At 50.2% G+C, this 27,469-nt stretch overlaps 1 protein-coding gene across 1 annotated transcript in view; it reads left to right on the top strand.

Moving 5' to 3' along the window:
* RGL1 (ral guanine nucleotide dissociation stimulator like 1) overlaps nt 1-27,469 on the top strand; it is a 99,068-nt gene that overhangs the window by 57,938 nt on the left and 13,661 nt on the right. The window contains 6 exon segments of the mRNA XM_064148078.1: nt 5,489-5,673; nt 11,676-11,809; nt 12,648-12,863; nt 20,010-20,113; nt 22,486-22,570; nt 26,690-26,779. Coding sequence (XP_064004148.1) covers nt 5,489-5,673; nt 11,676-11,809; nt 12,648-12,863; nt 20,010-20,113; nt 22,486-22,570; nt 26,690-26,779 — 814 coding nt within the window.

The raw sequence follows: 27,469 nt of genomic DNA, 5'->3' as shown, positions 1-27,469 counted from the left end.
GCCCTGTAGCTGCTTAGGCATTTAGATCTTCCCCACAGCCAACCTGCCTTTGGTTTCCTCCTGAAGTTAGCAGTGCTGCTGGAAAACGATGTGCAGGGTTACAGCACTGCAGAAGTTAAACTGGTGCTAAAAGATTGTACTCCAGGAGAACAGACACCGAAGGAATGTGAGACAGATGGAAGGGACTTGGCTGGAAGTTGGTGATGCCTGGGAAACCCATGGTAGGAAGCTGTTAAGATGCATTTGGGAGAGCAGCAATCAGCATTCATTCCAGTAAAGCCAATTAAGCTAAAACAACAGCAGGAACCAATGCAGTTACATGAGAAGCAGAGTCAAAGGCAGGGCAGCATAAGCAATGGAAGAGTGGGAGAGTTATGAAAGCAACCAAAACCAAGCAAACAAGAGGAATTAGAGAAGAGAAATAATGATTGGCATCTCTTTTGATTCTATGAATCATGGAATCAACCAGGTTGGAAGATACCTCCAAGATCATCCAGTCCAAAGGACTGGTAGCACAGCTGGTCCCTTAGTGGCTTTATCTGCATCCCTGTGGTCTCAGTGTTCCCCACCCCCACTCTTATGAAATCACCCAGACTAGACTCAGCCAAGCTGAAAACATTAAGATGAAGCTTTATATTCACAGCTCAGCACAATATACAAGCAGATATTTACAGTATCTACAGCTATAGGCAGAAATAGACTCAGCTGAACTGGAAATTCAAATGAAGCTTTATATTTACAGCTTAGCACAAGATCCAAGCAGATATTTGCAATCCCTACAGCTATAGGCAGAAATAGACAAGTTAAAGGTAATGCAGAAACACAGCAGCCCTCCCAGAAACCTGAGTCCCCAGGAGGGGCTCCCAACCATCCTTCCACCTCCTTCCCACCCCTCTACCTTAACCCAGACTTTGCCTTGCATTCAAAGTGAGTTTGGAGAATAGGCCAGAGGGGTTAGAAAGCAGAAAGATTAGTTAGTCAGCAGGTTAGGGAGAAAAGTGCAGACTGCAACTCTGTTACCTATATTCATGTTGTTGTTGTTGTCCATCTCAGCAAGTCTATGAGTGAAGTAGACATCACCATTGTTACCTTTTCACAGCCTACATAGAGTCAACCAGGTTGGAAGAGACCTCCACAATCACCCAGTCCAAACTGTCACTCAGCCCTATCCTGTCAACCAGACCATGGCATTAAGTGCCTCATCCAGGCTTTGCTTGAACACCTCTAGGGGTGGTGACTCCACCACCTCCCTGGTGCTAGAGCAGCTCTGCTGTGAGCACAGACTGAAAGAGTTGGGGTTGTGCAGGCTGCAGAAGAGGAGGCTCCCAGGTGACCTTCTTGTGGCCTTCCAGGATCTGAAGGGGGCTACAAAAAAGCTGAGGAGGGACTTTTTATGCTGTCAGGGAGTGCCAGGACTGGGGGGAATGGAGCAAAGCTGGAGGTGAGGAGATTGAGACTGGCCATGAGGAGGAAGTTGCTGAGCATGAGAGTAGTGAGAGGCTGGAAGTGGCTGCTCCTTGTGGTCCCTTCCAACCCTGACTGATTCTGTGAAGTAGTTCTGTGCTCCCAGTTTGTGAACAGCAGAATCAGACACACTTCTTTCACCTAAGAGTAGACAGAATTTGGAGGCTGACACCATCAGAGATGGGCTTCAGGCAAAGCTGGTGTGGAAATCAGTAGATAGGTGTGAAAGCATTGCTTGATAGATCCCAGAGCCTGTGGTTGGCAGGAGAGGAGTTAAACATTTTTTTGCTTATAGGCAGGAAAGGAAGAAGATTCTAGCTCATAATCAGCACATGAAAAATGTCATCTGTGATGTTTCTTTCCTGTCTGAGATCTTGGAAGGTTCCTGTGCCTATCTCTGTCTGTGTCTGCTGAGTACAGGGAGTCTCTTCTCAAGGGTGACAAATGTAAAGGTACTGCAAGCTATGGGCAGTTCTCCAGCCCCTTCTCAGCAAGGCTCCCTCCCTGACACACCAAGTAAACTGTCGGGTGGTAGGAGGTCAGTAGGGCACTGTGTACCTTTCTTCTCCTTCTTATTTCCCCTCTTGACTGAAATGATTTTGCTGGCAAAAATCAGTGTCTGTAACAGCTGTGAACTCTTCACCCTGCTCTGGGATACTGACACTGTCTTAAACTCTGTTTGTTCTTCAGCTTATGAAAGTGGCCTTCAACCAAGCCTCTGGAAACTGAGCTTAGTACTGAGAGTGTGAACACTATTAGAACAAGAATTCCTCCTTCCAAATCTAGGAGGAATGGAGCAGAGCTGGAGGTGGGGAGATACAGACTGAACAGGAGGAAGAAGTTCTTCACCATGAAGAGTGGTGAGAAGCTGGAATGGGTTGCCCAGGGAGGTGGTTGAGGCCCCATGGCTGGAGGTGTTTAAGGCCAGGCTGGCTGAGGCTGTGGCCAGGCTGCTCTGGGGTAGGGTGTCCCTGCCCATGGCAGGGGGCTTGGAACTAGATGATCTTTGTGGTCCCTTCCAACCCTGATTGTTTCTGTGATTCTAAATCATTGCTGAACTGGTAAATGCTTGTAAGGAAAGAATACCCTGCCTAGGTTTTGGTGGGGGAGCCTGTAGGGATGGTGGTGAGTTTGTGTTGTGTGTTGGGATAAAAGGGCACAGAGCAGGAGAAGATACATGACTGTGGCATGGAGCAGACATGGTGTTCACCTACCTGTGCTGGGGAAGAGATGAAAATACTGTGGGCATAGAATCACAGAATCAAGCAGGTTGGAAGAGACCTCCAAGATCATCCAGTCCAACCTAGCACCCAGCCCTGGCCAATCAACCAGACCATGGCACTAAGTGCCTCAGCCAGGCTTGGCTTCAACACCTCCAGGGATGGTGACTCCACCACCTCCCTGGGCAGCCCATTCCAATGGTGAATAGGACAGTGATGGTTTTAAATGCTGCTGTGACACAGTGCTCTGGGTTTGTGCTGAGCTGGAGAGGATGATTGAAGGTGTGAGGAAAGGAGAGGCTGGAGTGAAAGCTTCCTAGCCTCTCTGTGGGCACCCATCTCTGTTGGTGGCCTTTCTTGCACCTTGGAGCTGGTGTGATGGTTTGGGTGTTACATGCCCCCCCACACTTAAGAAATCACCCAGACTAGACTCAGCTGAGCTGGAAATTAAGGAATGAAGCTTTCTATTTACAGCTTAGCACAAGATACAAGCAGGTGTTTACAATCTATACAGCTAGAGACAGAAATAGACAAGTTAAAAAGTAATACAGAAACACAGGAGTCCTCCCAGAAACCAGAGTCCCCAGGAGGGACTCCCAACCACCCTTCCACCTCCCTTTCACCCCTCTACCTTATCCCAGACTTTGCCTGATGTGCAAGGTGAGTTTGGAGAATCAGCCAGGGGAGTTAGGAAGCAGAAGGGTTAGTCACACAGACAGCAGGTTAGGGAGAGAAGGGAGGCAGCCAGAGCCAGAGAGCAACTCTGTTATCTATGTTTGTGGTGTCGTTTTTATCCATCTCAGCAAGCCTGTGAGTGCAGCAGCCATCACCACTGTTTCCTTTTCACAGCCTGGCATCTAATTCCTCTCACTGAAATATCCCAGCCAGGCTCAAACTAGCACATCTGGGCTGGCAGCGTTGGCTTCGCGGCGGTGGTGGCACATTGGCTGCTGTGTGACACCTGTCTTGGCTGAGAAAAACAGTCCTGAAGCTCTGGATCAAAGCTCCACCACAAAAGCCATCCCTGTTGCACGTATGGTGTGAGCTTGTCTGAGCAGAACTGTGAAGATTTGGTGCCAGGGTGGTTTTCAGATGTGACAGGAGCCCTCCAAGCTGTGCAGCCTGTGCTTCGTGTTTGTGCCGAAACCTGAAATCCAGAGCGCCTTTGCTTGCTGTTTTTCAGTTGTAAATACTCTTTGTAGCTCTAAAATTGTGACTCCAGAGGTTCTCCTGTCAGCAAGCCTAACCAAACACTGCTACTGACAGACTGCCAAGTCCTCTAGTGAGAAATCCAAAGTTGCCACAACATCAGAGGAGGAAACAGGAGAAATGAGAGACTGAAATGAATGGGACTTGTAAAACGCCATCTGCGTGGGATTAAAAGTTAATGGAGTTCTAAGGGAAACCCAAGGTGATTAAGATGAGACAAGGAGAGTGGGAGAAACTATCTTTACTCTTTCATAACTACTGGTTTATTGTGAATGCTACTGAGCAGCTCAGTTAACCAGCTACTGCTGTGGTTTCCTTACTTGCAGAACAAACATGCTCCGATATGAGAGCTTTCTTGGCTGGCTTTCGGGTCCTTTGCTGTGTTCATATTTGAACTCCTCTGATAATCTCATAAACTGGGGAAAGAGAAGTCCTCCTGCCTTGCTTTTCCCTTTCCATTTTGCAGCTATTAACCTGATAGACCCAGAGCCATACATCCCTGGTTCTGAGGGATGGAACTTTAAGTGCCTGATTGCCACGAGCACAGAGCCCAGATGCAATTGGAGCAGGCACAGTATCACAGTATCATCAGGGTTGGAAGAGACCTCACAGATCATCAAGTCCAACCCTTTACCACAGAGCTCAAGGCCAGACCATGGCACCAAGTGCCACGTCCAATCCTGCCTTGAATAGCCCCAGGGACAGCGACTCCACCACCTCCCCGGGCAGCCCATTCCAGTGTCCAATGACTCTCTCAGTGAAGAACTTTCTCCTCACCTCCAGCCTAAATCTCCCCTGGCACAGCCTGAGGCTCTGTCCTCTTGTTCTGGCACGTCGGTGTCTTCAGCTGTAGACTTGTGGCTGAAGTTTGTACTGAGGGCATGACCCTTCTCCTCTTTGTGGAGTGTCATCAGGAGAATGAGGTAGACACACTGAGGTGTGCAGACAGGCTGGAGGGCAGGGTTGCCATCCAGAGGGACCTGGACAGGCTGCAGAGGTGGGCACAAGCCAACCTCAGGATGTTCCACAAGACCAAGTGCAAGCTCCTGAAGCTGGGTTGAGGCAATCCCAAATCCAGGCTGGGCAGTGAGTGGTTGGAGAGCAGCCCTGAGGAGAGGGACTTCGGGTGCTGGTGGACGAGAAGCTCAACAGGAGCCAGCAGTGTGCACTTGCAGCCCAGAAAGCCAAGCAGAGCTTGGGCTGCAGCAGCAGAAGTGTGGCCAGCAGGGCCAGGGAGGTGATTCTCCCCCTCTGCTCTGCTCTGCTCTGCTGAGACCCCACCTGGAGTACTGCATCCAGTTCTGGAGCCTCTGTTGTAAGAGGGCTTTGGAGATGCTGGAGTGTGTCCAGAGAAGGGCCTGCAACTTGTAGGAGTGCAGACCAAGGTCAACTCCACTGAAGTCTCTGGCAAAACCTGAGTGTCATCTTAATAAGATTCCATACATCAAAAGGACAGATGAACTTCCTTGCTCAGAAAAGTCTCCAGGTGGGTTGTGACTGTCTCAGTGACTTTATTACTGTGAGATGCAAGAAGATGTGATTGCATCTCTGCATGCTGTGTGCAAGCCTTGTCTTCTCTCTGTGTTTCCTCTTAGTGCCATAGCGTCTATCTTAAGTGCCTGGCTCGATCAGTGCTCGGAGGATTTCAGAGAGCCACCTAACTACCCATGTCTGCTGAAGTTGCTGCATTACCTGAAGAGGAACATGCCTGAGTCTGACCCAGAGAGGAGGGCACAGAACCTCTTGGAGCAGTTCCAGAGCCAAGAAGTGGAGAATGACTGTGAGTTACCTTTGCCTTCTGCCTGTCTGTTCTCTCAGTCTGTGTGGTACCACAGGGACATACATGGAGCACACTTAGAATCATAGAATCAACCAGCTTGGAAGAGACCTCCAAGCTCAGCCAGTCCAACCTAGCACCCAGCCCTAACCAATCAACTAGACCATGGCACTAAGTGCCTCAGCCAGGCTTTTCTTGAAGACCCCCAGGGACGGTGCCTCCACCACCTCCCTGGGCAGCCCATTCCAATGCCAATCACTCTCTCTGTGAAGAACTTCTTCCTAACATCCAGCCTATACCTACCCTGGCACAACTTGAGATTGTGTCCCCTTGTTCTATTGCTGGTTACCTGGGAGAAGAGACCACCCCCCACCTGGCTACAATGCCCCTTCAGGTAGCTGTAGACAGTAATAAGATCACCCCTGAGCCTCCTCTTCTCCAGGCTAAACAGGCCCAGCTCCCTCAACCTCTCCTCATAGGATTTGTGCTCCAGGCCCCTCACCAGCTTTGTTGCCCTTCTCTGGACACCTTCCAGCACCTCAGCATCTCTCTTGAATTGAGGGGCCCAGAACTGGACACAGCACTCAAGGTGTGGTCTGACCAGTGCTGAGTAAAGGGGAAGAATAACCTCCCTTGTCCTGCTGGCCACACTGCTCCTGAGCTAGCCCAGGATGCCATTGGCTCTCTTGGCCACCTGGGCACACTGCTGGCTCATCTTCAGTTTACTATCTATCAGTACCCCCAGGTCCCTCTCCTCCTGGCTGCTCTCCAGCCACTCAGCTGACACTACTGAGAGGTTTGCCACTGCCTTCTTCCTTGTTTCTTTCCTTTCAGCAACAAAATATCTGTATGAGATTCAGTGATGATGCAGGTTCTGTGTGGGATGAAATTGTACAGTGTGGGTGCCCATGCCTGTTCGCTTTGGGATGCAGCACTTGTCCAATACTTAGCTGCTGCAGCAGTCTCAGAGCTAAGTGGCCAGTTCCCAGTTTAGTGCAATTCCCATGTTGTTGAGCTAAAGCCCAGAGCTGCTCTTTGGCTGGGCTTCTTATTTCAAACACCTCATTCAGGATCAGTGCTGGGCCCAGTCCTGTGCAGTATCTTTATTGATGATCTGGACCAGAGGATTGAGTCCAGCATCAATAAGTTTGCAAATGACAGCAAGCTAGGAGCAGCTGTGGAGCTGTTGGAGGGTAGGAGAGCCCAGCAGAGGGACCTGGCCAGGCTGGATGGGTGGGCAGAGGCCAATGGAATGAGACTGAACAAGGCCAAGTGCAGGGTTCTACACTTTGGCCACGACAACCCCAAGCAGCACTACAGGCTGGGGCCAGAGTGGCTGAGAGCAGCCAGGCAGAGAGGGCCCTAGGGGTGCTGTGAGAGAGTAGCTAAAGATGAGGCAGCAGTGCCCAGGTGGGCAGCAGAGCCAATGGCATCCTGGGCTAGCTCAGGAGCAGTGTGGCCAGCAGGACAAGGGAGGTTCTTCTGCCCCTGTAGAATCATAGAATCAACCAGGTTGGAGGAGACCTCCAAGATCATCCAGTCCAACCTGTCACCCAGTACTCAGCACTGGTTAGGCCACAGCTTGAGTGCTGTGTCCAGTTCTGGACTCCTCAATTCAAGAGAGATGTTGAGATCCTGGAGGGTGTCCAGAGAAGGGCAATGAAGCTGGTGAGGGGTCTGGAGCAGAGCCCTGTGATGAGAGGCTGGGGGTGTTTAGGCTGGAGAAGAGGAGGCTCAGGACAGAGCTCATTGCTGTCTTCAACTCCCTGAAGGGAGGCTGTAGCCAGGTGGGGTTGGGCTCTGCTGCCAGGCAAGCAGCAACAGAACAAGGGGACAGAGTCTGAAGTTGTGCCAGGGGAAGTTTAGGCTGGATGTTGTTAGGAAGTTATTGGCAGAGAGAGTGATTGGCATTGGAATGGGCTGCCCAGGGAGGTGGTGGAGTTGCTGTGCCTGAAGGTGTTGAAGCCAAGCCTGGCTGAGGCACTTAGTGCCATGGTCTGGTTGATTGGCCAGGGCTGGGTGCTAGGTTGGCCTGGCTGAGCTTGGAGCTCACTTCCAACCTGGCTGATCCTGCGATTCCCCAGAAAAAGCCCAAACCAACAAAAAGCAAACTACAGAGCTACAACTAACTACTGCCTGAGTCAGAACCCCTGTGGTCATGAGGCTTTTCTTCCCAGTTAGCACCGTGTCAGAGGAAGTGGCTGTGGCTGTTTTTTCCTATTTGAGTGGCTGGCTGCTGGTATCCAAGGCCAGAGGAAAATCTGACGTTAGTGGGGGTCACAGTGGAACGAGACAATAGTGAGCTGCAGTAACACAGATATGCTGTGTGCAGCCTCCAGCCCCACACCTACCCTTATCCTGCCCAGAAAGCTTCCTGTGCCACATGCTGCAAAGCCATTGGAGCTCACGTAGTGTGCCAGGGAGAGCTGGGATCAGCTTCCAGCTTTGGCAAAGGGTGCAGGAGGGAGTAATGAATACAGTAAAGGTAATGACAGGAAAATCCCACATTTCATCCCATGAGCCCTGTGGCTGACCTCTGCTCCACAAATACCACCTTAGTGCAGAAGGCTCTCCAGTGCCAAATTAACTCAGTCAATAACACGTGCAGAGAAGGGAGTGGTGCACAAAGGAGACTGTAGCCAGGTGGGGTTGGGCTCTTCTGCCAGGCAACCAGCAGTAGAACAAGAGGACAGAGTCTCAAGTTGTGGCAGGGGAGGTCTAGGCTGGATGTTGTTAGGAAGTTGTTGGCAGAGAGAGTGATTGGCATTGGAATGGGCTGCCCAGGGAGGTGGTGGAGTCCTTGTCCCCGGAGGTGTTCAAGAAGAGCCTGGATGGGGCACTTAATGCCATGGTGTAGTTGTTTGAACAGGGCTGGATGCTAGGCTGGACTGGATGATCTTGGAAGTCTCTTCCAACCTGATTGATTCTCTGATTCTATATGGTTCTATGGAGCACAGGCAGGTGGATAGGATTGCCCACGTGGGCCTATTGATGTGCTTTTCTGGCAGCAGATTCCCACAAGGCAATCAAAGAACGCTCCCAGGAGCTGTATTTGTGTTCATCTCTTCCTCAAAACAAACACAAGTCCCCAGTAGCTCTGCTTCTGCACTGATTTCTTCAAGTTACAGTTGAAAAGTGTCTTCTGCAGGTTACAGATGGGTCAGTCTGCACAACAGTGCCATGGTCTAGTTGATGGATAGGGCTGGGTGCTAGGTTGTACTGGATGATCATGGAGGTCTCTTCCAACCTGGTTGATTCTATGATTCTAACAGTGTGGCAGAAGAGAGGCTGTGAATTAGGATAAAAGGAGAACACAGCTGACCTGTGGGGTCTGCAGAGAAGTGTTTTAGTATTGAAACTTTATCAGAGCTCCATCTTCTTTCAGAGAGTTCTTTCAAAACTCTTAATGTGTTTATCTGCCATCAAGGCCAGCTGGTAATTGTTGTCCTAAAGCATTCAAACTGTGCTCTGAATTCACAGATCTGGGTCTTAATCCTGTAATTTGATTTAGGTAATCAGCTCCTTTCAATGCTGCCATCAGCCATGCCAGTAGATTAGATTGCAGAGGTAAATGCACAGATAAAAGCTGTTCCTGGCCTCACTTCTTGCTGCTTGAGCAATACAACCCGAGGTGAGTCAGGGAGTGCAAATTTGGAAGGGGCACATGGTTGCTCTCAGCAAAGTCAAGAGGGCAACTGGGCTTGGAAAGAGCTAAGTGGATCAGGGTGATTTGAAGACGATAAGATACTTGAGTACAAGAGGATTCCAGCTTCTTGGAGGGCAGGGAAAAGACTGGTTACATGGGAGAAGAGGCATGAGAGGCAAAAAGGGGAATCTTAGTTTGCCTTGGAGGGTAGGGAAAAGAGTGGTTACATGGTCATAGAACCATAGAATCAACCAGGTTGGAAGAGACCTCCAAGCTCAGCCAGGCCAACCTATCCCCCAGCCCTATCCAGTCAACCAGACCATGGCACTAAGTGCCTCAGCCAGTCTTTACTTGAAGACCTCCAGGGACGGCAGCTCCACCACCTCCCTGGGCAGCCCTTTCCAATGCCAATCACTCTCTCTGCCAACAACCTCCTCCTCACATCCAGCCTAGACCTCCCCTGGCACAGCTTGAGACTGTGTCCCCTCCTTCTGTTGCTGCTTGCCTGGCAGAAGAGACCAACCCCACCTGGCTACAGCCTCCCTTCAGGGAGTTGTAGACAGCAATGAGGTCTGCCCTGAGCCTCCTCTTCTGCAGGCTGCACACCCCCAGCTCCCTCAGCCTCTCCTCATAAGGTTTGTGTTCCAGGCCCCTCCCCAGCTTTGTCGTCCTTCTCTGGACACCTTCCAGGTGAGAAAGAAGGGAGAAGAAGGGGCATGAGAGACAAAAAGGCAAAACTTCCTTTGGCCTGATTTTAAGGATACTGTGAGGATTTGAATAGGGTTGCAAGGCAGTGATGAGAATTTTCAGTTGAATTTCAAGAGCTGAAAGGAAAATGAGGAGTTGCACAGCTAAAAAGAGAGAGAGAGAGAAACTGTGACTCTTGTAACAGTTCAGCAGAAGCCCATTTAATTATGTGTGTGGTTACAAAACAGCCACAGCAAAACCCTGCTGGGCCAGAGGTCTCCATTCAGCTCTGTCAGTACATAGGACAGTTGGAATGTCCAGGTGGAATCTGAGTGCAGCCTGCACCCCTGAGTTCTTACATCAAAGCTGCAGTGATTGCCACTGCTGACTGGTTGGGTTGTTTCACTAAGGACTGAAGAAAGGAAAACCAGAGTATTTTGGCAAGCAGTGGTGAAGTCTCACTTTATCTGCTTTTGTTACTTTCATGTTTGCTTGAATTGGGTAATGAAGTGTTGCACAACATACTTGGACACGCACTGCTGCTTCTTCTTAATGATATCTCCCTGGTAGTAAGCTCAGTGCTTGTGGTGTTAATCTTCCAGTCCACTTTTTCTCCCCCCTCTCTTCTCAGGGAGTTAGTGTTGCCTTACAGTGAAAGGGATAAGGAAGAGGATTTGTTTTCAGGAATTCTCTGTATGACTTCCTCTTCCACCATGGGAAACAAGGGCATGTTTCTTTGTGTTTTAGTGGGGCTTTGTTCCTAACTTGTGCGAGTCAAAAGGTGGCACAGAGTCATAGAATCAACCAGGTTGGAAGAGACCTCCAAGTTCAGACAGTCCAACCTAGCACCCAGCCCTATCCAGTCAACCAGACCATGGCACTAAGTGCCTCAGCCAGGCTTGGCTTCAACACCTCCAGGCACAGAGACTCCACCACCTCCCTGGGCAGCCAATTCCAATGCCAATCACTCTCTCTGCCAGGAACTTCCTTCTCATATCCAGCCTAGACCTCCCCTGGCACAACTTGAGACTGTGTCCCCTTGTTCTGTTGCTGGTTGCCTGGCAGAAGAGACCAACCCCACCTGGCTTCAGCCTCCCCTCAGGTAGTTGTAGGCATGAGAAATCTGTGCAGTCCCTTCCCTTCTGCACAGGATTGGGTCCCTTGATTGAGGCCAGCTCTCCTCTCCCACCTTTCCACTGCTGCCCAGTGCAAGTTTAGATGAGGCATTCACCTGAGTGCTGTAGGTGCTCATGGTATTACTTTTGCTGGGAAGGACTGGAGGTGTTGAAGCAAAGCCTGGCTGAGGCACTTAGTGCCATGGTCTGGTTGAGTGTATAGGGCTGGGTGCTAGGTTGGACTGGCTGAGCTTGGAGGTCTCTTCCAGCCTGGTTGAGTCTGTGATTCTATAATTCTATGATTTCTCTGCTAAGAATCCCTGAACAGCTTCAATTCTAACTCTGTTTCTTTGTCTTCCACCTTTTTTTTGCCAATTTAATCAACAAGTCAACATCTTTCTTGCTAAGACCTATAGCACACTGGGACCATGGCATCAGGCAGGACCCTTTGGGCATTCTCCTGCACTAAATACTGTGATTTTGTTTAAACAAACTTCTGCTTTGATTCACTGCTTTGCTGTACACATTTACTAAGTTGTGTCTTCTCTCTTGGACAGGTGACAACTTCATTAATTCTACCTTCTGTGACCTGGATCATAAAGAGGAATTGGAGATGCAGTGTGAAGAAGATGTAGAATTCTCTTCTTTCCAGGAGGACCTGGTGGCAGAACAGTTGACATACATGGATGCAGTACGTAGAGTAAATGCAGAGCTTGAGATGGGAGAGCAAATAGGCTAAGTACAGTGTTCCACAATGGGTGAAACACTCTTTCCAGTGGTGTCCAGTTATAAGACAAGGAGCAGAGGGGCACAAATGGGAATGCAGGAGGCTGCACCTCAACATCAAGAAAAAACTGCTGTGAGAGTGCTGCAGTCTTGGAGCAGGCTGCCCAGAGAGGTTATGGAGTCTCCATCTTTGGAGACATTCCAAACTCACCTGGACATTGTGATCCTGAGCAACCTGCTGTAGGTGCTCCTGCTTTAGCAGGGGGTTTGGACTAGATCATCTCCAGAGGTCCCTCCCAATCCTCCACTGTGCTGGGATTGTGCAGGTTGTTGGGACACAGATCACAGCTCTGCTTGGTTATCCAAACTTGCTTCCTTCACTGAGCTTTTTTCCTTCAGTCATTCTGAAGCTTTGGTTGGGTTTCTTTAAGGTGAGACTGTAAACTGTGCAGCCTCTTTGGCAAAGTCCAGTGTCTGACATCTGACTATATTGCTGCCTGCCCTAAAGATGTGCAGGTGACCTTCAGTGTTCTGATTTGGTTTGTCTGTATTAATCTCATTTGGAATCTCACTATATTAAGGCTTTTTCTTTCCCTTTGGTCATGTAACTGATCTAAAGTTGTCTGTTATTTTTCCCTGGACTATTTATCTGACAGCTCCATTTTGAAACTAAAAGAAAACAGATCTTTACCTTCACATTAGATTTAGATCCAATTTGTACTGTAAACGTTCTCCACTGTCTTGTGGTCAATGAGAGGTCCAGGAGAATCCTGCTGACTTAAAACATCTTTATTTCACTCCAGAAACTCTTCCAGAAAGTTGTTTCCCACCACTGTTTGGGAAGCATCTGGTCTCGAAGGGACAAGGAAGAGAACAAGCACCTGGTCCCTACCATCAGAGCCACCATCGTTCAGTTCAATGCAGTAACCAATTGTGTTCTCAGCACTGTCATGAAGAACAGGGAACTCAAAACGCAGCAGAGAGCCAAGATTATTGAGAAGTGGATTCATGTTGCACATGTAAGGCATTTATTCTCTATTCTTTCATGTTTCTGGTGTGGGAGGTGGGAGGGAAGGGGTTGTGTGCGTTGGTCCCAGACCAGGGAACTCTCAGCTCTAAGTCTTTCTATTTTTGACTGCTTTTCTTTGTAATAGCAGATGAAGTATCCCAACTTCCTCTCCTTACTTCCTTCCCCACCATGGAAATGGGGTTGGTGCTGGTCTCTTCACAGGGCTGGGAGCTCTCATGAATGGGTGAGGCAGATGGAGAGTGCCATATACCTGATAATATAAGATGTATGATAAGACTGGAATAAGTTGAAGCAGTCCCTAGGAAGGAAATCCTGCTCAGATCAGTGAAAGAAGTGAAGTGATGGTTGGTTGCATCTGAAGCTTACACTTGTTTTCAGAGGAGCATTTAACTAGAGTGGAGTTAGGGTGGCAGTGGTGCAGGCAGAGTAAGTTTTGTGGTCCCCTATCTTGGGCCATTAACATTCAGTCCACGAGCATCATGCTCTCCCTCCCGTCACAGAATCAGTCAGGGTTGGAAGGGACCACAAGGATCACAACCCCCCTGCCACGGGCAGGGACACCCTACCCTAGAGCAGGCTGGCCACAGCCTCAGCCAGCCTGGCCTTAAACATCTCCAGCCATGGGGCCTCAACCACCTCCCTGGGCAACCCATTCCAGCCTCTCACCACTCTCATGCTCAGCAACTTCCTCCTCACCTCCACTCTGAATCTCCCCACCTCCAGCTTTGCTCCATTCCCCCTGTCCTGTCACCCCCTGACAGCCTAAAAAGTCCCTCCCCAGCTTTTTTGTAGGCCCCCTTCAGATCCTGGAAGGCCACAAGAAGGTCACCTGGGAGCCTCCTCTGCTCCAGCCTGCACAGCCCCAGCTCTTTCAGTCTGTGCTCACAGCAGAGCTGCTGCAGCCTCTGAGCATCCTTGTGGCCCTTCTCTAGACACACTCCAGCATCTCCACAGCTCTCTTGTAATGGGGGCTCCAGAACTGGATGCAGTACTCCAGGTGGGGTCTCAACAGAGTGCAGTAGAAGGGGAGAATCACCTCCCTGGCCCTGCTGGCCACACTTCTGCTGCTGCAGCCCAGGCTCTGCTTGGCTTTCTGGGCTGCAGGTGCACACTGCTGGCTCCTGTTGAGCTTCTCATCCACCAGCACCCTCAAGTGCCTCTCCTCAGGGCTGCTCTCCAGCCACTCACTGCCCAGCCTGGATTTGTGCTTGGGATTGCCTCGACCCAGCTGCAGGACCTTGCACTTGGTCTTGTTGAACCTCCCAGGGTTGGCTTGTGCCCACCTCTGCAGCCTGTCCAGGTCCCTTTGAATGGATCTCTGCCCTCCAGCATGGGAGCTGAAGTGAGATGTGGTAGAGGACAGCACAACTGTTTGTGTTTTCATACCTTCATTATATCACAGAATTATAGAATAATTCTGCTTGGAAAAGACCTTCAATATCAGTCACAGAGTCCAGTCATTCTCTGACTGTACCAAGGCAGGTACTGAACCATGGCCTCAGCACCACATCTCTGCCTCTTTTAAGCACCTCCAGGGATGGGGATTCAACCACCTCCCTGGGGAGCCTGTTCCAGTCTTTGAGAACTCTTTCAGTGAGGTAGTTTCTTCTAATGTCCAACCTAAACCTCCCCTGGCAGAACTTGAAGCCATTTCCTCTTGTCCTACTGCTTGTTAGGAGAGACGAGACCAACCCCCAGCTGACTCTACAGCTCAGTGAGCTGTAGAGAGCCAGAAGATCTGCCCTCAGCCTTCTTTGCTCCAGACTGAACCCCAGTTCATAGAATCATAGAATCAGCCAGGTTGGAAGAGACCTCCAAGATCAGCCAGGCCAACCTAGCACCCAGCCCTGGCCAATCAACCAGACCATGGCACTAAGTGCCTCATCCAGTCTTTTCTTGAGCACCTCCTGGGACAGTGACTCCCCTCAGCTGCTCCTCACTAGACCTGTTCCCCAGACCCTTCACCAGCTTTGTTGCCCTTCTTTGAGCACATTACAGCACCTTAATGTCCTTCTGTTAGAGAGGGCCTCAAAACTGAATCTAATATTCAAGGTGTGGCCTCACCAGTGCCAAGTACAGAGGGACAATCACTTCACTTGTGTGTATGTATGAAAGTTAAGTAAATACAGGGTTTAAGTAGGGGCAGACAAAGCTATCTCAATTCTAGGAAGCAGGAGCTTCTTACAAGTGGACAAATGAAATGACTCTTCATACTCTTTTGTTTTGAAAAGTTCTTGAGGCTGAAAGGTTGTTTGCCACTGAGTTACTCACAACTTACATCAGGTGCACAAACCAGCTGGACGTGATGGGGTGAGAGGTGCAAGCAGTGAGCAGAAAGCAGTCAGTCCAGGCTTACAACCTGATGCCAGTCTCCTCCTCTTCTGCCTTATCAGGCTCACATGTCTCTTGAACACATTTTTGGCCTTCAACTCCATTCTCTTGTAGCAGGTTAGGTGTTTCTTCATCTTTGCATGAAAGAGTTTGCCTGCCTTCTTCACACAACTCTATTTGCTGATTTCTTAGATTTGCTCTTTAATATGTCACTGTAATCTCTGTAACTGCCTGTCAGAGCCCTGGGCAGCTGGCACTCAATTAGATCTCTCTCTTCTGGAGAGAACCTTGCAGCACTTTCACATGGACACCTGTTGGCTTCTCTTTTAAGAATCCCATGGATTCTTTCTCAGCTCTACAAAAGAAGCAGGCAATTCAAGAGAGATGCTGAGGTGCTGGAAGGTGTCCAGAGAAGGGTGATGAAGCTGGTGAAGGGCCTGGAGCACAGCCCTGTGAGGAGAGGCTGAGGGAGCTGGGGGTGTGCAGCCTGCAGCAGAGGAGGCTCAGGGCAGAGCTCATTGCTGTCTACAACTCCCTGAAGGGAGGCTGTAGCCAGGTGGGGTTGGTCTCTTCTGCCAGGCAAGCAGCAACAGAAGAAGGGGACAGAGTCTGAAGTTGTGCCAGGGGAGGTCTAGGCTGGATGTTAGGAGGAAGTTGTTGTCAGAGAGAGTGATTGGCATTGGAATGGGCTGCCCAGGGAGGTGGTGGAGTCACTGTCCCTGGAGGTGTTCAAGCAAAGCCTGGCTGAGGCACTTAGTGCCATGGTCTAGTTGACTGGATAGGGCTGGGTGCTAGGTTGGGCTGGCTGAGCTTGGAGGTCTCTTCCAACCTGCTTGATTCTGTGATTCTATAGAAAGCTCAAGCCAAGCCTCTCCAGCCTTGACAATGCACTTCCTATGCCTCCAGAGACACTATTATTAAGTCCTGGGCAGTTCAGCTCAGAGCACTGCATGCTTCAGGAAGCTGGTGTGGGGAAGGAACTCTGTCACCTCTCTTCTGACACTTACATCCACTCCTTGCTATTGTCATCTGACAGCTGCTTTGTAGCCTGTGTAGCTGGATTAGGAAGCTTGATTCCCACTTTCTGAGTGTAGATATTTAAGCTGCAGAAGGCACCAGCAAAAGAAGCCTTTCTGGGACAGCCTGGTTAGGCAAGTTCAGTTCTGGAGCCCCTATTACAGGAAAGATGTGGTCTGGTTGATTGGTTAGGGCTGGGTGCTAGGTTGGACTGGATGATCTTGGAGGTCTCTTCCAACCTGGTTGATTCTATGATTCTATGCTGGGATGTGTCCAGGGAAGGGCCACGAGGATGATGAGGGGACTATAGCACCTCTCCTATGAAGACAGACTGAGAGAGTTTGGACTGTTCAGTCTGGAGAAGAGGAGGCTACAAGGACACCTTATTGTGGCCTTCCAGTATCTGAAGGGGACCTACAGGAAAGTTGGTGAGGGACTTTTTAGGACATCAGGTAGTGATAGGACATGGGGCAGTACAGCACATCTAGAAGTGGGTGGATTCAGATTGGGTGTTAGAAAGTTCTTCATCATGAGGGTGGTGAGACACTGGAACAGGTTGCCCAGGGAGATGGTGGAAGCCTCATCCCTGGAGATCTTTAAGGCCAGGCTGGATGGGACTCTGAGCAACCTGATCTAGTGTGTGAGGTGTCCCTGCCCATGGCATGAGGGTTGGAGCTATATGTTCCTTGAACTCCCTTCCAGTCCCCACTGTTCTATGATTCTAAATCCAAAGCTGGTTCCTGCTGAAGCTGTGGCAGCCAGCACAGGCACCACACTCAGCATACATGTTCTGGGGATGGAGAACTTTTGTTCTTCCCCTTCAGTGACTCAGTGGCTCTCCCTTTGCTTAATTGATACACATAATTAAATAGCTGAGTCTTAGCTAAGCACGTGAAAAATGCATGTGCATGCTCCAGAGGGTAATTGCACAGGTGGAACAGCCAGCTGCATGTCTGCTCAGCTGCCCACTTCTGAAGCAAGCTGCTTCCTCTGTGCATGCAAATGAGTCTTAGTAATAGTTAGGTGCCTGAATTAGAAACTAATCCACTCATTAGAGTGCAGTTGTTCACTGACAGCTAACTCTGTGACTTAGCAGTGTGGAGCTCTGAGGTTGTAACCTGGTTGTGACTGTTAGAATCAACTTTGAGTTTCCAGATTCTGGCTCTGAGCCAGCAGTTCCTTCTCACACTTGTTGCAGTGACATGTAGTTGTTACTGACCCAACATCACTTCTGCTGTGTTAAGAAACAGGCCTTCTGAGGATCCCCTCTGCTAAGGGGTTTTATTCTGTTCACTTAATCATAGAATCAGCCAGGCTGGAAGAGACTTCCAAGATCATCCAGGCCAACCTAGCACCCAGCCCTGGCCAATCAACCAGACCATGGCACTAAGTGCCTCAGCCAGGTTTTGCTTCAGCACCTGCAGGGACAGCAACTCCACCACCTCCCTGGGCAGCCCATTCCAATGCCAATCACTCTCTCTGACAACAACTTCCTCCTAACAGACAGCCTAGACACAACTTGAGACTGTGTCCCCTTCTTCTGTTGCTGCTTGCCTGGCAGAAGAGACCAACCCCACCTGGCTACAGCCTCCCTTCAGGTAGTTGTAGACAGCAATGAGGTCAGCCCTGAGCCTCCTCTGCTGCAGGCTGCACACCCCCAGCTCCCTCAGCCTCTCCTCACAGGGCTGTGCTCCAGGCCCCTCACCAGCTTCCTTGTCCTTCTCTGGACACCTTCCAGCACCTCAGCATCTCTCTTGAATTGAGGAGCCAGAACTGGATGCAGTTTTGGGTCCAGTTTCTTGGTTTAGAAGATAAACTGAACTCTTTGTCTAGCTGCCAGCCCTCTCTGCTCTGCCTGGATCTAAGATTCCTGATCAGGAGCAGCCAATTGCACACACAATATTTTCTTTAAAAATAAGAAGTAAAATGAAGTCATTAATGTCCTGCTGTGCTTAGTTCTTTATTTTTAAATCAGAGTTGCTTCTGCACAGGATTCTTTCTGGTTTTCCCCTCATGAAGGACACAGCATGAAACAAAGTTATTCAAACCACTCTTAAAAATCCATCTTACATACAAATGAAAGCTTGCTGAAGTTTAGTCTGCAGTCAGCTAAACTGTTAAGAAAGCACAGTCCAATATTGAATTCCTGATGTGCTCTGCTTTAGGCAATGTGCACTTAAATTGGCCAGGAGAGCCAATGGCATCCTGGCTTGTAGCAGGAACAGTGTGGCCAGCAGGACAAGGGAGGTTCTTCTGCCCCTATAGTCAACGCTGGTCAGGTCACACCTTGAGTGCTGTGTCCAGTTCTGGGCTCCTCAATTCAAGAGAGATGTTGAGGTGCTGGAAGGTGTCCAGAGAAGGGCAGCAAGGCTGGTGAGGGGCCTGGAGCACAAACACTATGAGGAGAGGCTGAGGGAGCTGGGGGTGTGCAGCCTGCAGAAGAGGAGGCTCAGGGCAGAGCTCATTGCTGTCTGCAGCTCCCTGAAGGGAGGCTGTAGCCAGGTGGGGTTGGGCTCTTCTGCCAGGCAAGCAGCAACAGAACAAGGGGACACAGTCTCAAGTTGTGGCAGGGGAGGTCTAGGCTGGATGTTAGGAGGAAGTTGTTGTCAGAGAGAGTGATTGGCATTGGAATGGGCTGCCCAGGGAGGTGGTGGAGTTGCTGTCCCTGGAGGTGTTGAAGCAAAGCCTGGCTGAGGCACTCAGTGCCATGGTCTGGTTGCTTGGCCAGGGCTGGGTGCTAGGTTGGACTGGATGATCATAGAATCATAGAATCGACCAGGGTGGAAGAGACCTCCAAGGTCATCCAGGCCAACCTAGCACCCAGCCCTGTCCAGTCAACCAGACCATGGCACTAAGTGCCTCAGCCAGGCTTTGCTTGAAGACCTCAAGGGACAAGGTCTCTTCCAACCTGGCTGATTCTATGATTCTGACTCTCATCTCTGTGCAGTCAAACACTCCTGTGTGTTGCCTGCTGAATTTCTAGCCTCTATGAGAGCTTCTGTTAGTGGGAGCTCCTGAAGTCTGTGGTGCCCACGCCCTACTTCATGAGCCCCCAAGTGATAAACAGCAGTTCCTTGAAGAGTCACAGGCCAGACTTTGCCCCCCTCCTCCTTCCACCTTTCCTTGCCAGGAATCTGTGCTGGTTTTTGGAGCATTCAGTTCTTCAGTGTGCTTTTCCTGCAGAGCTCCTGCCCCAGAGCTGCTGGTCACAGAAGTGTTTGTGAACCTGATAGAATTTGACCCCAGCTCTGGAAAAGTTGTGAAGGCTTTTCTCTCTGGCAGCCTGCACCTACTTGAATAGCAGGTTATTCCTTTGCCTGCCTGGCTTTTTAATTGACACTTAGAGGGGTTGCTGCCTTTTAAACACCACATGCAAAGAGCCAACCCCTTTGCTTTTTCACCTAAAGGCTAAAAGGGATCAGTCCCTGAGTTTTTCACCTAGAGGCTAAAAGAGATCAGTGACTCTAAAGAGCTTTTTAACGAGTGTAACATTTGTGCTCTCTAGCCCAGATTTGTAGACTCTGCTCTGCTTTAACTTTCACTCAACTGGAAGCTGCAGCACCACAAATACAGGAAAGTGAGGAAAACAAGATGGAAATGCCAAAGCCCAGAAAGTCTTTGGTGACTGGAGCTGGGGAGTGATGTTTTTGATGCTAAATATTTGTACAGCTGCCTGCTTAGCAGTGGGAATGTGTAGCAAGCTTGACAGTGGTCAAACAGAAGAGCACTTGCACGGTGGTAATGCTGACATTTAATGCTCCTGTGTTTCTAACCACTCCTTTCACAGGAATGTAGGATGCTGAAGAATTTTTCCTCCTTGAGGGCCATCATTTCAGCACTGCAGTCCAACTCCATCTTTCGGCTGAAGAAGTCCTGGGCATGTGTTGCAAAGTAAGTCAGCTCCTCCTGCTTCTGGGGCTGGGCCCAAGCAAAGGCAAAACCCTCACTGCTCTGCCTTTTCCTCTGCTTCTTCCCAGTCTGCCTGCTCTGCTCCTTCAGGGATATCTACTCTCTCAGAAGAGTTCCTCATTCCTGTCAGGCTAAAACGTGAGCTCCTCTTGCATACTGAGGGGGCAGCCTGTCCTCAGGGACACTGGGTCTCTTCTGTCCTTTGCAGCATGTTGGATCTTCCCCTGTGTTATTCATCCTCTGTGCTCAGCACTGCTCAGGCCACACAGTATCACAGTATCACAGTATTATCAGGGTTGGAAGAGACCTCACAGATCATCAAGTCCAACCCTTTACCACAGAGCTCAAGGCTAGACCATGGCACCAAGTGCCACGTCCAAGCCTGCCTTGAACAGCTCCAGGGACACCTTGAGTGCTGCGTCCAGTTCTGGGCTCCTCAATTCAAGAGAGATGTTGAGGTGCTGGAAGGTGTCCAGAGAAGGGCAGCAAGGCTGGGGAGGGACCTGGAGCAGAGCCCTGTGAGGAGAGGCTGAGGGAGCTGGGGGTGTGCAGCCTGCAGAAGAGGAGGCTCACAGGGGTGACCTCATTGCTGCCTGCAGCTGCCTGCAGGGAGGCTGTAGCCAGGTGGGGTTGGTCTCTTCTGCCAGGCAAGCAGCAACAGAACAAGGGGACACAATCTCAAGCTGTGCCAGGAGATGTCTAGGCTGGATGTTAGGAGGAAGTTGTTGTCAGAGAGAGTGATTGGCATTGGAATGGGCTGCCCAGGGAGGTGGTGGAGTTGCTGTCCCTGGAGGTGCTGAAGCAAAGCCTGTCTGAGGCACTTAGTGCCATGGTCTGGTTGACTGGCCAGGGCTGGGTGCTAGGTTGGACTGGATGGTTTTGGAGGTCTCTTCCAACCTGGTTGATTCTATGATTGTGTGACATTAAAGATAATCTGGTTCCAACCCCCCTGCCATGGGCAAGCACACCTCCCACTAGACCATGTTATTCCAAGCCTCATCCAGACAGCTCTAAAACATAATTACTGCCATTGTTGACCTAGAGTGGGTCAACTTATTTTCAATCCCTCCTTCTCATCCCAAGTTTGTTCTGCATTGTGTGCCAGGCTCTACTCCTGCAGAGTGAAAAGCTTAGATGAAGTAACATGAAGAGTACAACAGCCATGGTAGATCTGTGTTTGAAGTTGGAGGAGGTTCAAGTTATGACAAACCCTTGCTAATGCTCTCCTAGTCCTGACATATTCTTACACATATCCTCAGGCTACAAAACCTCAGGCTGCTGAAGGCAGGATTTCTTCCAGTGGAATACCTTTATGTGCAGCTGCTCTATTTGCTGTGTGCCAGACAGACACCAGACATCTGTGTAGGAAAGATGGTGACCTGCTTGTTCCATTTGGGAGTAGAGATTTCATTCCTTTGCCTTTGATAAAGGAAAATGTCCTTCTGTCACACAGTACTCTGCTGCCTTTCCCCTGCACAGAGATAGGCCTTCCCTTCCACTGCCCTGTGTTCCTGGTCAGAACATTGCCATTTTTCAAGGCTGGGTTGGGTGAGGCTCTGAGCAACCTGATTGAGGTGAGGATGTCCCTGCTGACTGCAGGGGAGCTGGACTGGATGACCCTCAGAGGTCCCTGCTAACCCAAACCATTCTATGACCTCATGTGTGTAGCACTGGGCAATAGAAGGGGCTCTGAGCAACCTGATTGAGGTGAGGATGTCCCTGCTGACTGCAGGGGAGTTGGGCTGGATGACCCTCAGAAGTCCCTGCTAACCCAAACCATTCTATGACCTCGTGTGTAGCACTGGGCAATAGAAGGGGTTCTGAGCAACCTGATTGAGGTGAGGATGTCCCTGCTGACTGCAGGGGAGTTGGGCTGGATGACCCTCAGAGGTCCCTGCCAACCCAAACCATTCTATGACCTCATGTGTGTAGCACTGGGCAATAGAAGGGACTCATACACTTACCTGCATCTGGCTTTTCAGACTGCATGGTACAAGGGCAAATATGAAGTGCTTGAGATACCTCTCTCTGCTATTTCTCTATTCCTTTGAATCCATTTAGCCACCTTCTGAGAGCCACAGTCTCACAGCCTGCAGTGTGATTGAAAATGTTGCTCTGGGTCTGCATACCTATGGCATATTTTTGTGATGCTGTCAAATAAAGCCTGAATTTCTTGGGGGCCCCAGAAGATCCCAGGAAGGTTCCTAGTAGACATGCTGCATCTCACTGGATATATTTGGGTGGTGTTGTCTTTATAGGCCCAACTGTCAATGATCCATAAGAAAAAGCACTGATGTGGTGTGACTTAGAGTGCTTGCTGTTAACAGAAATGATTGAATCTTTTCCTGTTACAGGGATGCAGTGCTGCTGTTGGAGGAGCTATCTGATACCTTCTCAGACCATGACAACTACATGACAACTAGGGAGCTGCTGATGAAGGTGAGACTTGGCTTGAATTGCAATGCTTGTGGTCACAATCAAAGCTGAGGTTAGCCCTTTCTCTAGCCAGCTGCCAAAGCTCATTTCTCCCTGTGCTGCTGGAGGTGGATGTGCTGGAGTGTGTGCAGAGCAGGGCCATGGGATGCTTAGAGGGCTACAGGAGCCCTCCTGTGAGCACAGACTGAAAGAGTTGGGGCTGTGCAGTCTGCAGAAGAGAAGGCTCCCAGGTGACCTTCTTGTGGCCTTCCAGGATCTGAAGGGAGCTACAAAAAAGCTGGGCAGGGACTTTTTATTTTAGGCTGTCAGGGAGTGCCAGGACTGGGGGGAATGGAGCAAAGCTGGAGGTGGGGAGATTCGGAGTGGCTGTGAGGAGGAAGTTGTTGAGCCTGAGAGTGGTGAGAGGCTGGAATGGGTTGCCCAGGGAGGTGGTTGAGGCCCCATGGCTGGAGGTGTTTCAGGCCAGGCTGGCTGAGGCTGTGGCCAGGCTGCTCTAGGGTAGGGTGTCCCTGGGCATGGCAGAGGGGTTGGAAGTGGCTGCTCCTTGTGGTCCCTTTCAACCCTGACTGATGCTGTGACTCCATGGGTAGCTGTGGCTTTATGCTGCTCTGTGCATAGAGGAAAACCTGCACTGCCTGAGCAGAAGGCTCAGGCTTGCACTGGTGAGTGCAGAACTGCTCCAAACACGATTCTCAACTGGGTGTCACCACAGTAGTGCTTTTGATTTCACTGGAACAATGCCACTCAGCTTCAGCTGAGGACTTAAACCAAGATGTTTATCCAACTATCCCCTACCTTTCTTGGAACTAGAGAACAGGGCTGGGAATTTTAAGGAACAGGCTTCCTGCTCTGTGTGTGGCCAGATGGACAACAAAGCAGGCTCTGTCTGAAACAATTTGACTTCTGCACTCTCCAAGGCAAGCCTCAAAAAGCTCAGGAGCTTGAAAGGCATGGGGAAGAATAGCAGAGAAAGGTTATGTTCTGTAGGAACTAAGGAAGATTGGGGGCAGATTTTACTGTTTACAGTAAAAAAATGTGCAATAAACCAGTTTAGTTTTTGGCAGTTCTCTCCAGTCAGCCTGGCACTGGTACCTTACCCCTTGCCTGGGTATCTGACACATTTGTGTTTTGCTCAGTATTAATAGGTGAATCACAGAGTCATAGAATCAACCAGGTTGGAAGAGTCCTCCAAGCTCAGCCAGGCCAACCTAGCACCCAGCCCTGCCCAATCAACCAGACCATGGCACTAAGTACCTCAGCCAGGCTTGGCTTCAATACCTCCAGGGACAGTGACTCCACCACCTCCCTGGGCAGCCCATTCCAATGCCAATCACTCTCTCTGCCAACAACTTCCTCCTAACATCCAGCCTAGACCTACCCTGGCACAACTTCAGACTGTGTCCCCTTCTTCTGTTGCTGCTTGCCTGGCAGAAGAGCCCAACCCCACCTGGCTACAGCCTCCCTTCAGGGAGCTGCAGACAGCAATGAGCTCTGCCCTGAGCCTCCTCTTCTGCAGGCTGCACACCCCCAGCTCCCTCAGCCTCTCCTCACAGGGCTGTGCTCCAGGCCCCTCACCAGCTTTGTCACCCTTCTCTGGACACCTTCCAGCACCTCAACGTCTCTCTTGAATTGATGAGCCCAGAACTGGACACAGCACTCAAGGTGTGGCCTGAGCAGTGCTGAGTACAGGGGGAAGGAACATCCCCTGTACAGAGGAAGGTGTTTCACAGCAGGTGAGGCAAGCACAGAGGAAAATGTGTGCTCAGAGCAGCTCATTTAAATATTAAAAAGACAGAACAACAGCTCAGTCTGAGCCCAGACCTTCTGGCTCCCAACAAACTGCTCTGCCTATGTGGCTTTGCAAACTGTTTTGAAAGCAGTGAGAGGAGAAAAGCTGTGCAGAAAAGCTGGAACTTCCTCTCCTGCTTCTCCTCTTTGACCCTTCTGTAACGATGGGAGGATTAATGCCCAATGAATCCTTAACAGCTCTATTTTCTCTTCCTATAAATAGTCCTTCCAGGGAAGCCTTGTTTGCTCTTGCTACCCATCCTGCATATTTCAGTGCAAAGCAGGCAACCTGCCCTATGATACAGGTTGGCCAGCACAAGAGGGAGCACCCTGTGCTCTCCTCCCCACACAGCAGCTCTGCCACCAGCAGCAGGTGTAGCTTCTGCACCAGCCCACCCCAGCTGCTCTTTTCAGAGTCTCCACTGTAACTTTCAGCATCTGGAAGACATGGAGACAGTACTCCTCCTTAGAATCATAGAATCAGTCAAGGTGGGAAGGGACCACAAGGAGCAGCCAGTTCCAACCCCCCTGCCATGGGCAGGGACATCCTACCCTAGAGCAGCCTGGCCACAGCCTCACCCAGCCTGGCCTTAAACACCTCCAGCCATGGGGCCTCAACTACCTCCCTCAGCAACCCATTCCAGCCTCTCACCACTCTCATGCTCAACAACTTCCTTCTCACCTCCAGTCTGACTCTCCCCACCTCCAGCTTTGCTCCATGTAGCTCTGGTGCTGAGGGACGTGGTTCTGTGGTGACCTTGCAGTGAGTTAACTCTTGGACTCAGTCATCTTAAAGGTTTTCTCCAACCAACTGATGTTTTAACCCAGACAGGAGGAGATGACAGAGGTGAGGGTGAAAATCAGGTTATTTAGCTCCCCACTAACTCTTGCACTCATTCAAATCAAATCATAGAATCAAGCAGGTTGGAAGAGACCTCCAAGCTCAGCCAGTCCAACCTAGCACCCAGCCCAGTCCAGTCAACCACTAATTGCCCCATCCAGGCTTTTCTTCACACCTCCATGGAGGGCAGCTCCACTTGGCAGTTGTCCCATTCTACAACCAAAACTGGTCTTTGGGAAACCTCCATCTCCCCCAGTCCTGTCACTCCCTCAGAGCCTAAAAAGTCCCTGCCCAGCTTTTTTGTAGCCCCCCTTCAGATACTGGGAGGCCACAAGAAGGTCACCTGGGAGCCTCCTCTTCTTCATTCACTCCTGCTCTGCAGCTGAGGAAGGGAATGCAGATTGAGTGACCTGATCATGAGCTGTGACCAAGAGAAGTAGATGTTGTAATGAGAGGATTTTTGCCAAGCACAGGCTGTTGTTTTGTCATAAAAAGACATGGATAATGATTCACCCCCTACCAAAACACTAACTAGCAGTGTCCTGTATGCAGTTAGAGGAATAAAAGCTGAAGGATCTGTTGTGAAATAGATCATCCATTCACAGGAAAGCTTCAGTTGTGGAGAAGGAAAAACTCTTACTTCAGTTTCCTGTGTGGTTTTGGATCAGTCAATAAGCCTCAGAGGGGAGTTGCTGGACCTGTGTGCTGTGGCATAGCAAAAACAACAGAGCATTACATAAGGTAGAGATATGGGGGTGACCTCATTGCTGTCTACAGCTACCTGCAGGGAGGCTGTAGCCAGGTGGGGTTGGTCTCTTCTGCCAGGCACCCAGCAACAGAAGAAGGGGACACAGTCTCAAGTTGTGCCAGGGGAGGTCTAGGCTGGCTGTTAGGAGGAAGTTGTTGGCAGAGAGAGTGATTTGCATTGGAATGGGCTGCCCAGGGAGGTGGTGGAGTCACCATCCCTGGAGGTGTTGAAGCAAAGCCTGGATGAGGCACTTAGTGCCATGGTCTGGTTGACTGGCCAGGGCTGGGTGCTAGGTTGGCCTGGATGATCTTGGAGGTCTCTTCCAGCCTGGTTGATTCTGTGATTCTGTGTTTACTTGTAGCAGTCCTGACAAGGAAATTAAACAGAAGTCCTGAGGTTGAGAATTGTCAGGATGGTTTTCAGAGAAGCATCTGGCCACCTGAAGCTTCTCTGATTTAAACTCCCAAGAGACTTTGAGCAGCACTTAGGTTTGGCCAGAGCAGAGACCTTTTGCAGGAAAATTCCCCTGCTGTCAGTCATCCTGTGGGATTTTGTCCAGAATTCCCAGCCTGTCACTCCCAGAATATTAGCACGTGTATCTCCACACGTGAGCCTGCACACCAGCTATTTGTTCTGGCCTAGCTTGCCTGGCTAAATGCATTTGCAATTATTTGACAGCAGTGCAGCTGCCAGCTCACCAGTTAGCTCCTGCATTAATTATGTTTCATTCTCTCTCACCTCCCAGGAAGGAACATCCAAGTTTGCAAATTTGGACAGCAGCGTGAAAGAAACCCAGAGGAGGACACAGAGACGTCTGCAAAGCCAAAAAGATATGGTATAGTTGGGGTCTTTTGCCTTCCCTTTTTGAGCAGGTAGAGTGGTTAACCCTAACTGGGGAATGACAGAAGCCAGATCTGGAAAGGTGTTGAACAAAGCAAGCAAGCAGCGGGCTCACAGATGTGCTCTCTGTCCAGAGAAACAACCACAGTGCTGCTGTCCGTGAGCTGATACAAAGCCACTCAGCTGACAAGTTTAGAATGGCTCTGCAAACAGATCCCCTTCTCTGTGGCTCAGAGTGAGCAGGTAATGCTCTGTCTGCAGCCAAAATGTGCATGTAGCAGCTTCCTGTGTGCCTGCACCGTGTGCTCACAGCCCTGCAACTCACTGTCTCCCCAGCAGTGTGGAATGAGGGCACTCTGCCTCTCTGCTCTGCTGAGACCTCACCTGCAGTGCTGGGCCAGCTCTGGAGTCCTCAGCAGAGACATGGACCTGTTGGAGTGGGGCCAGAGGAGGCCACAGCAGTGCTGGGAGGGCTGGAAGCCCTCTGCTGTGAGGCCAGGCTGAGAGAGCTGGAGTCATTCAGCATGGAGTAGAGAAGGTTCCAGGGAGACCTCCTTGTGGCCAGAAAGCTGGGGACAGGCTATTTAGCAGGGCCTGTTGTGACAGGACAAGGGGTGATGGTTTGAAACTAAGAAAGAGAGGTTTAGACTAGCTACAAGGATACTTTTCCCACTGAAGATGGTCA

Source organism: Pogoniulus pusillus, chromosome 8, assembly GCF_015220805.1.
Source record: "Pogoniulus pusillus isolate bPogPus1 chromosome 8, bPogPus1.pri, whole genome shotgun sequence".
Lineage (NCBI taxonomy): Eukaryota > Metazoa > Chordata > Aves > Piciformes > Lybiidae > Pogoniulus > Pogoniulus pusillus.
The sequence above is the reverse complement of the archived record's forward strand: the minus strand, read 5'-3'. Positions and strand labels throughout refer to the sequence as shown.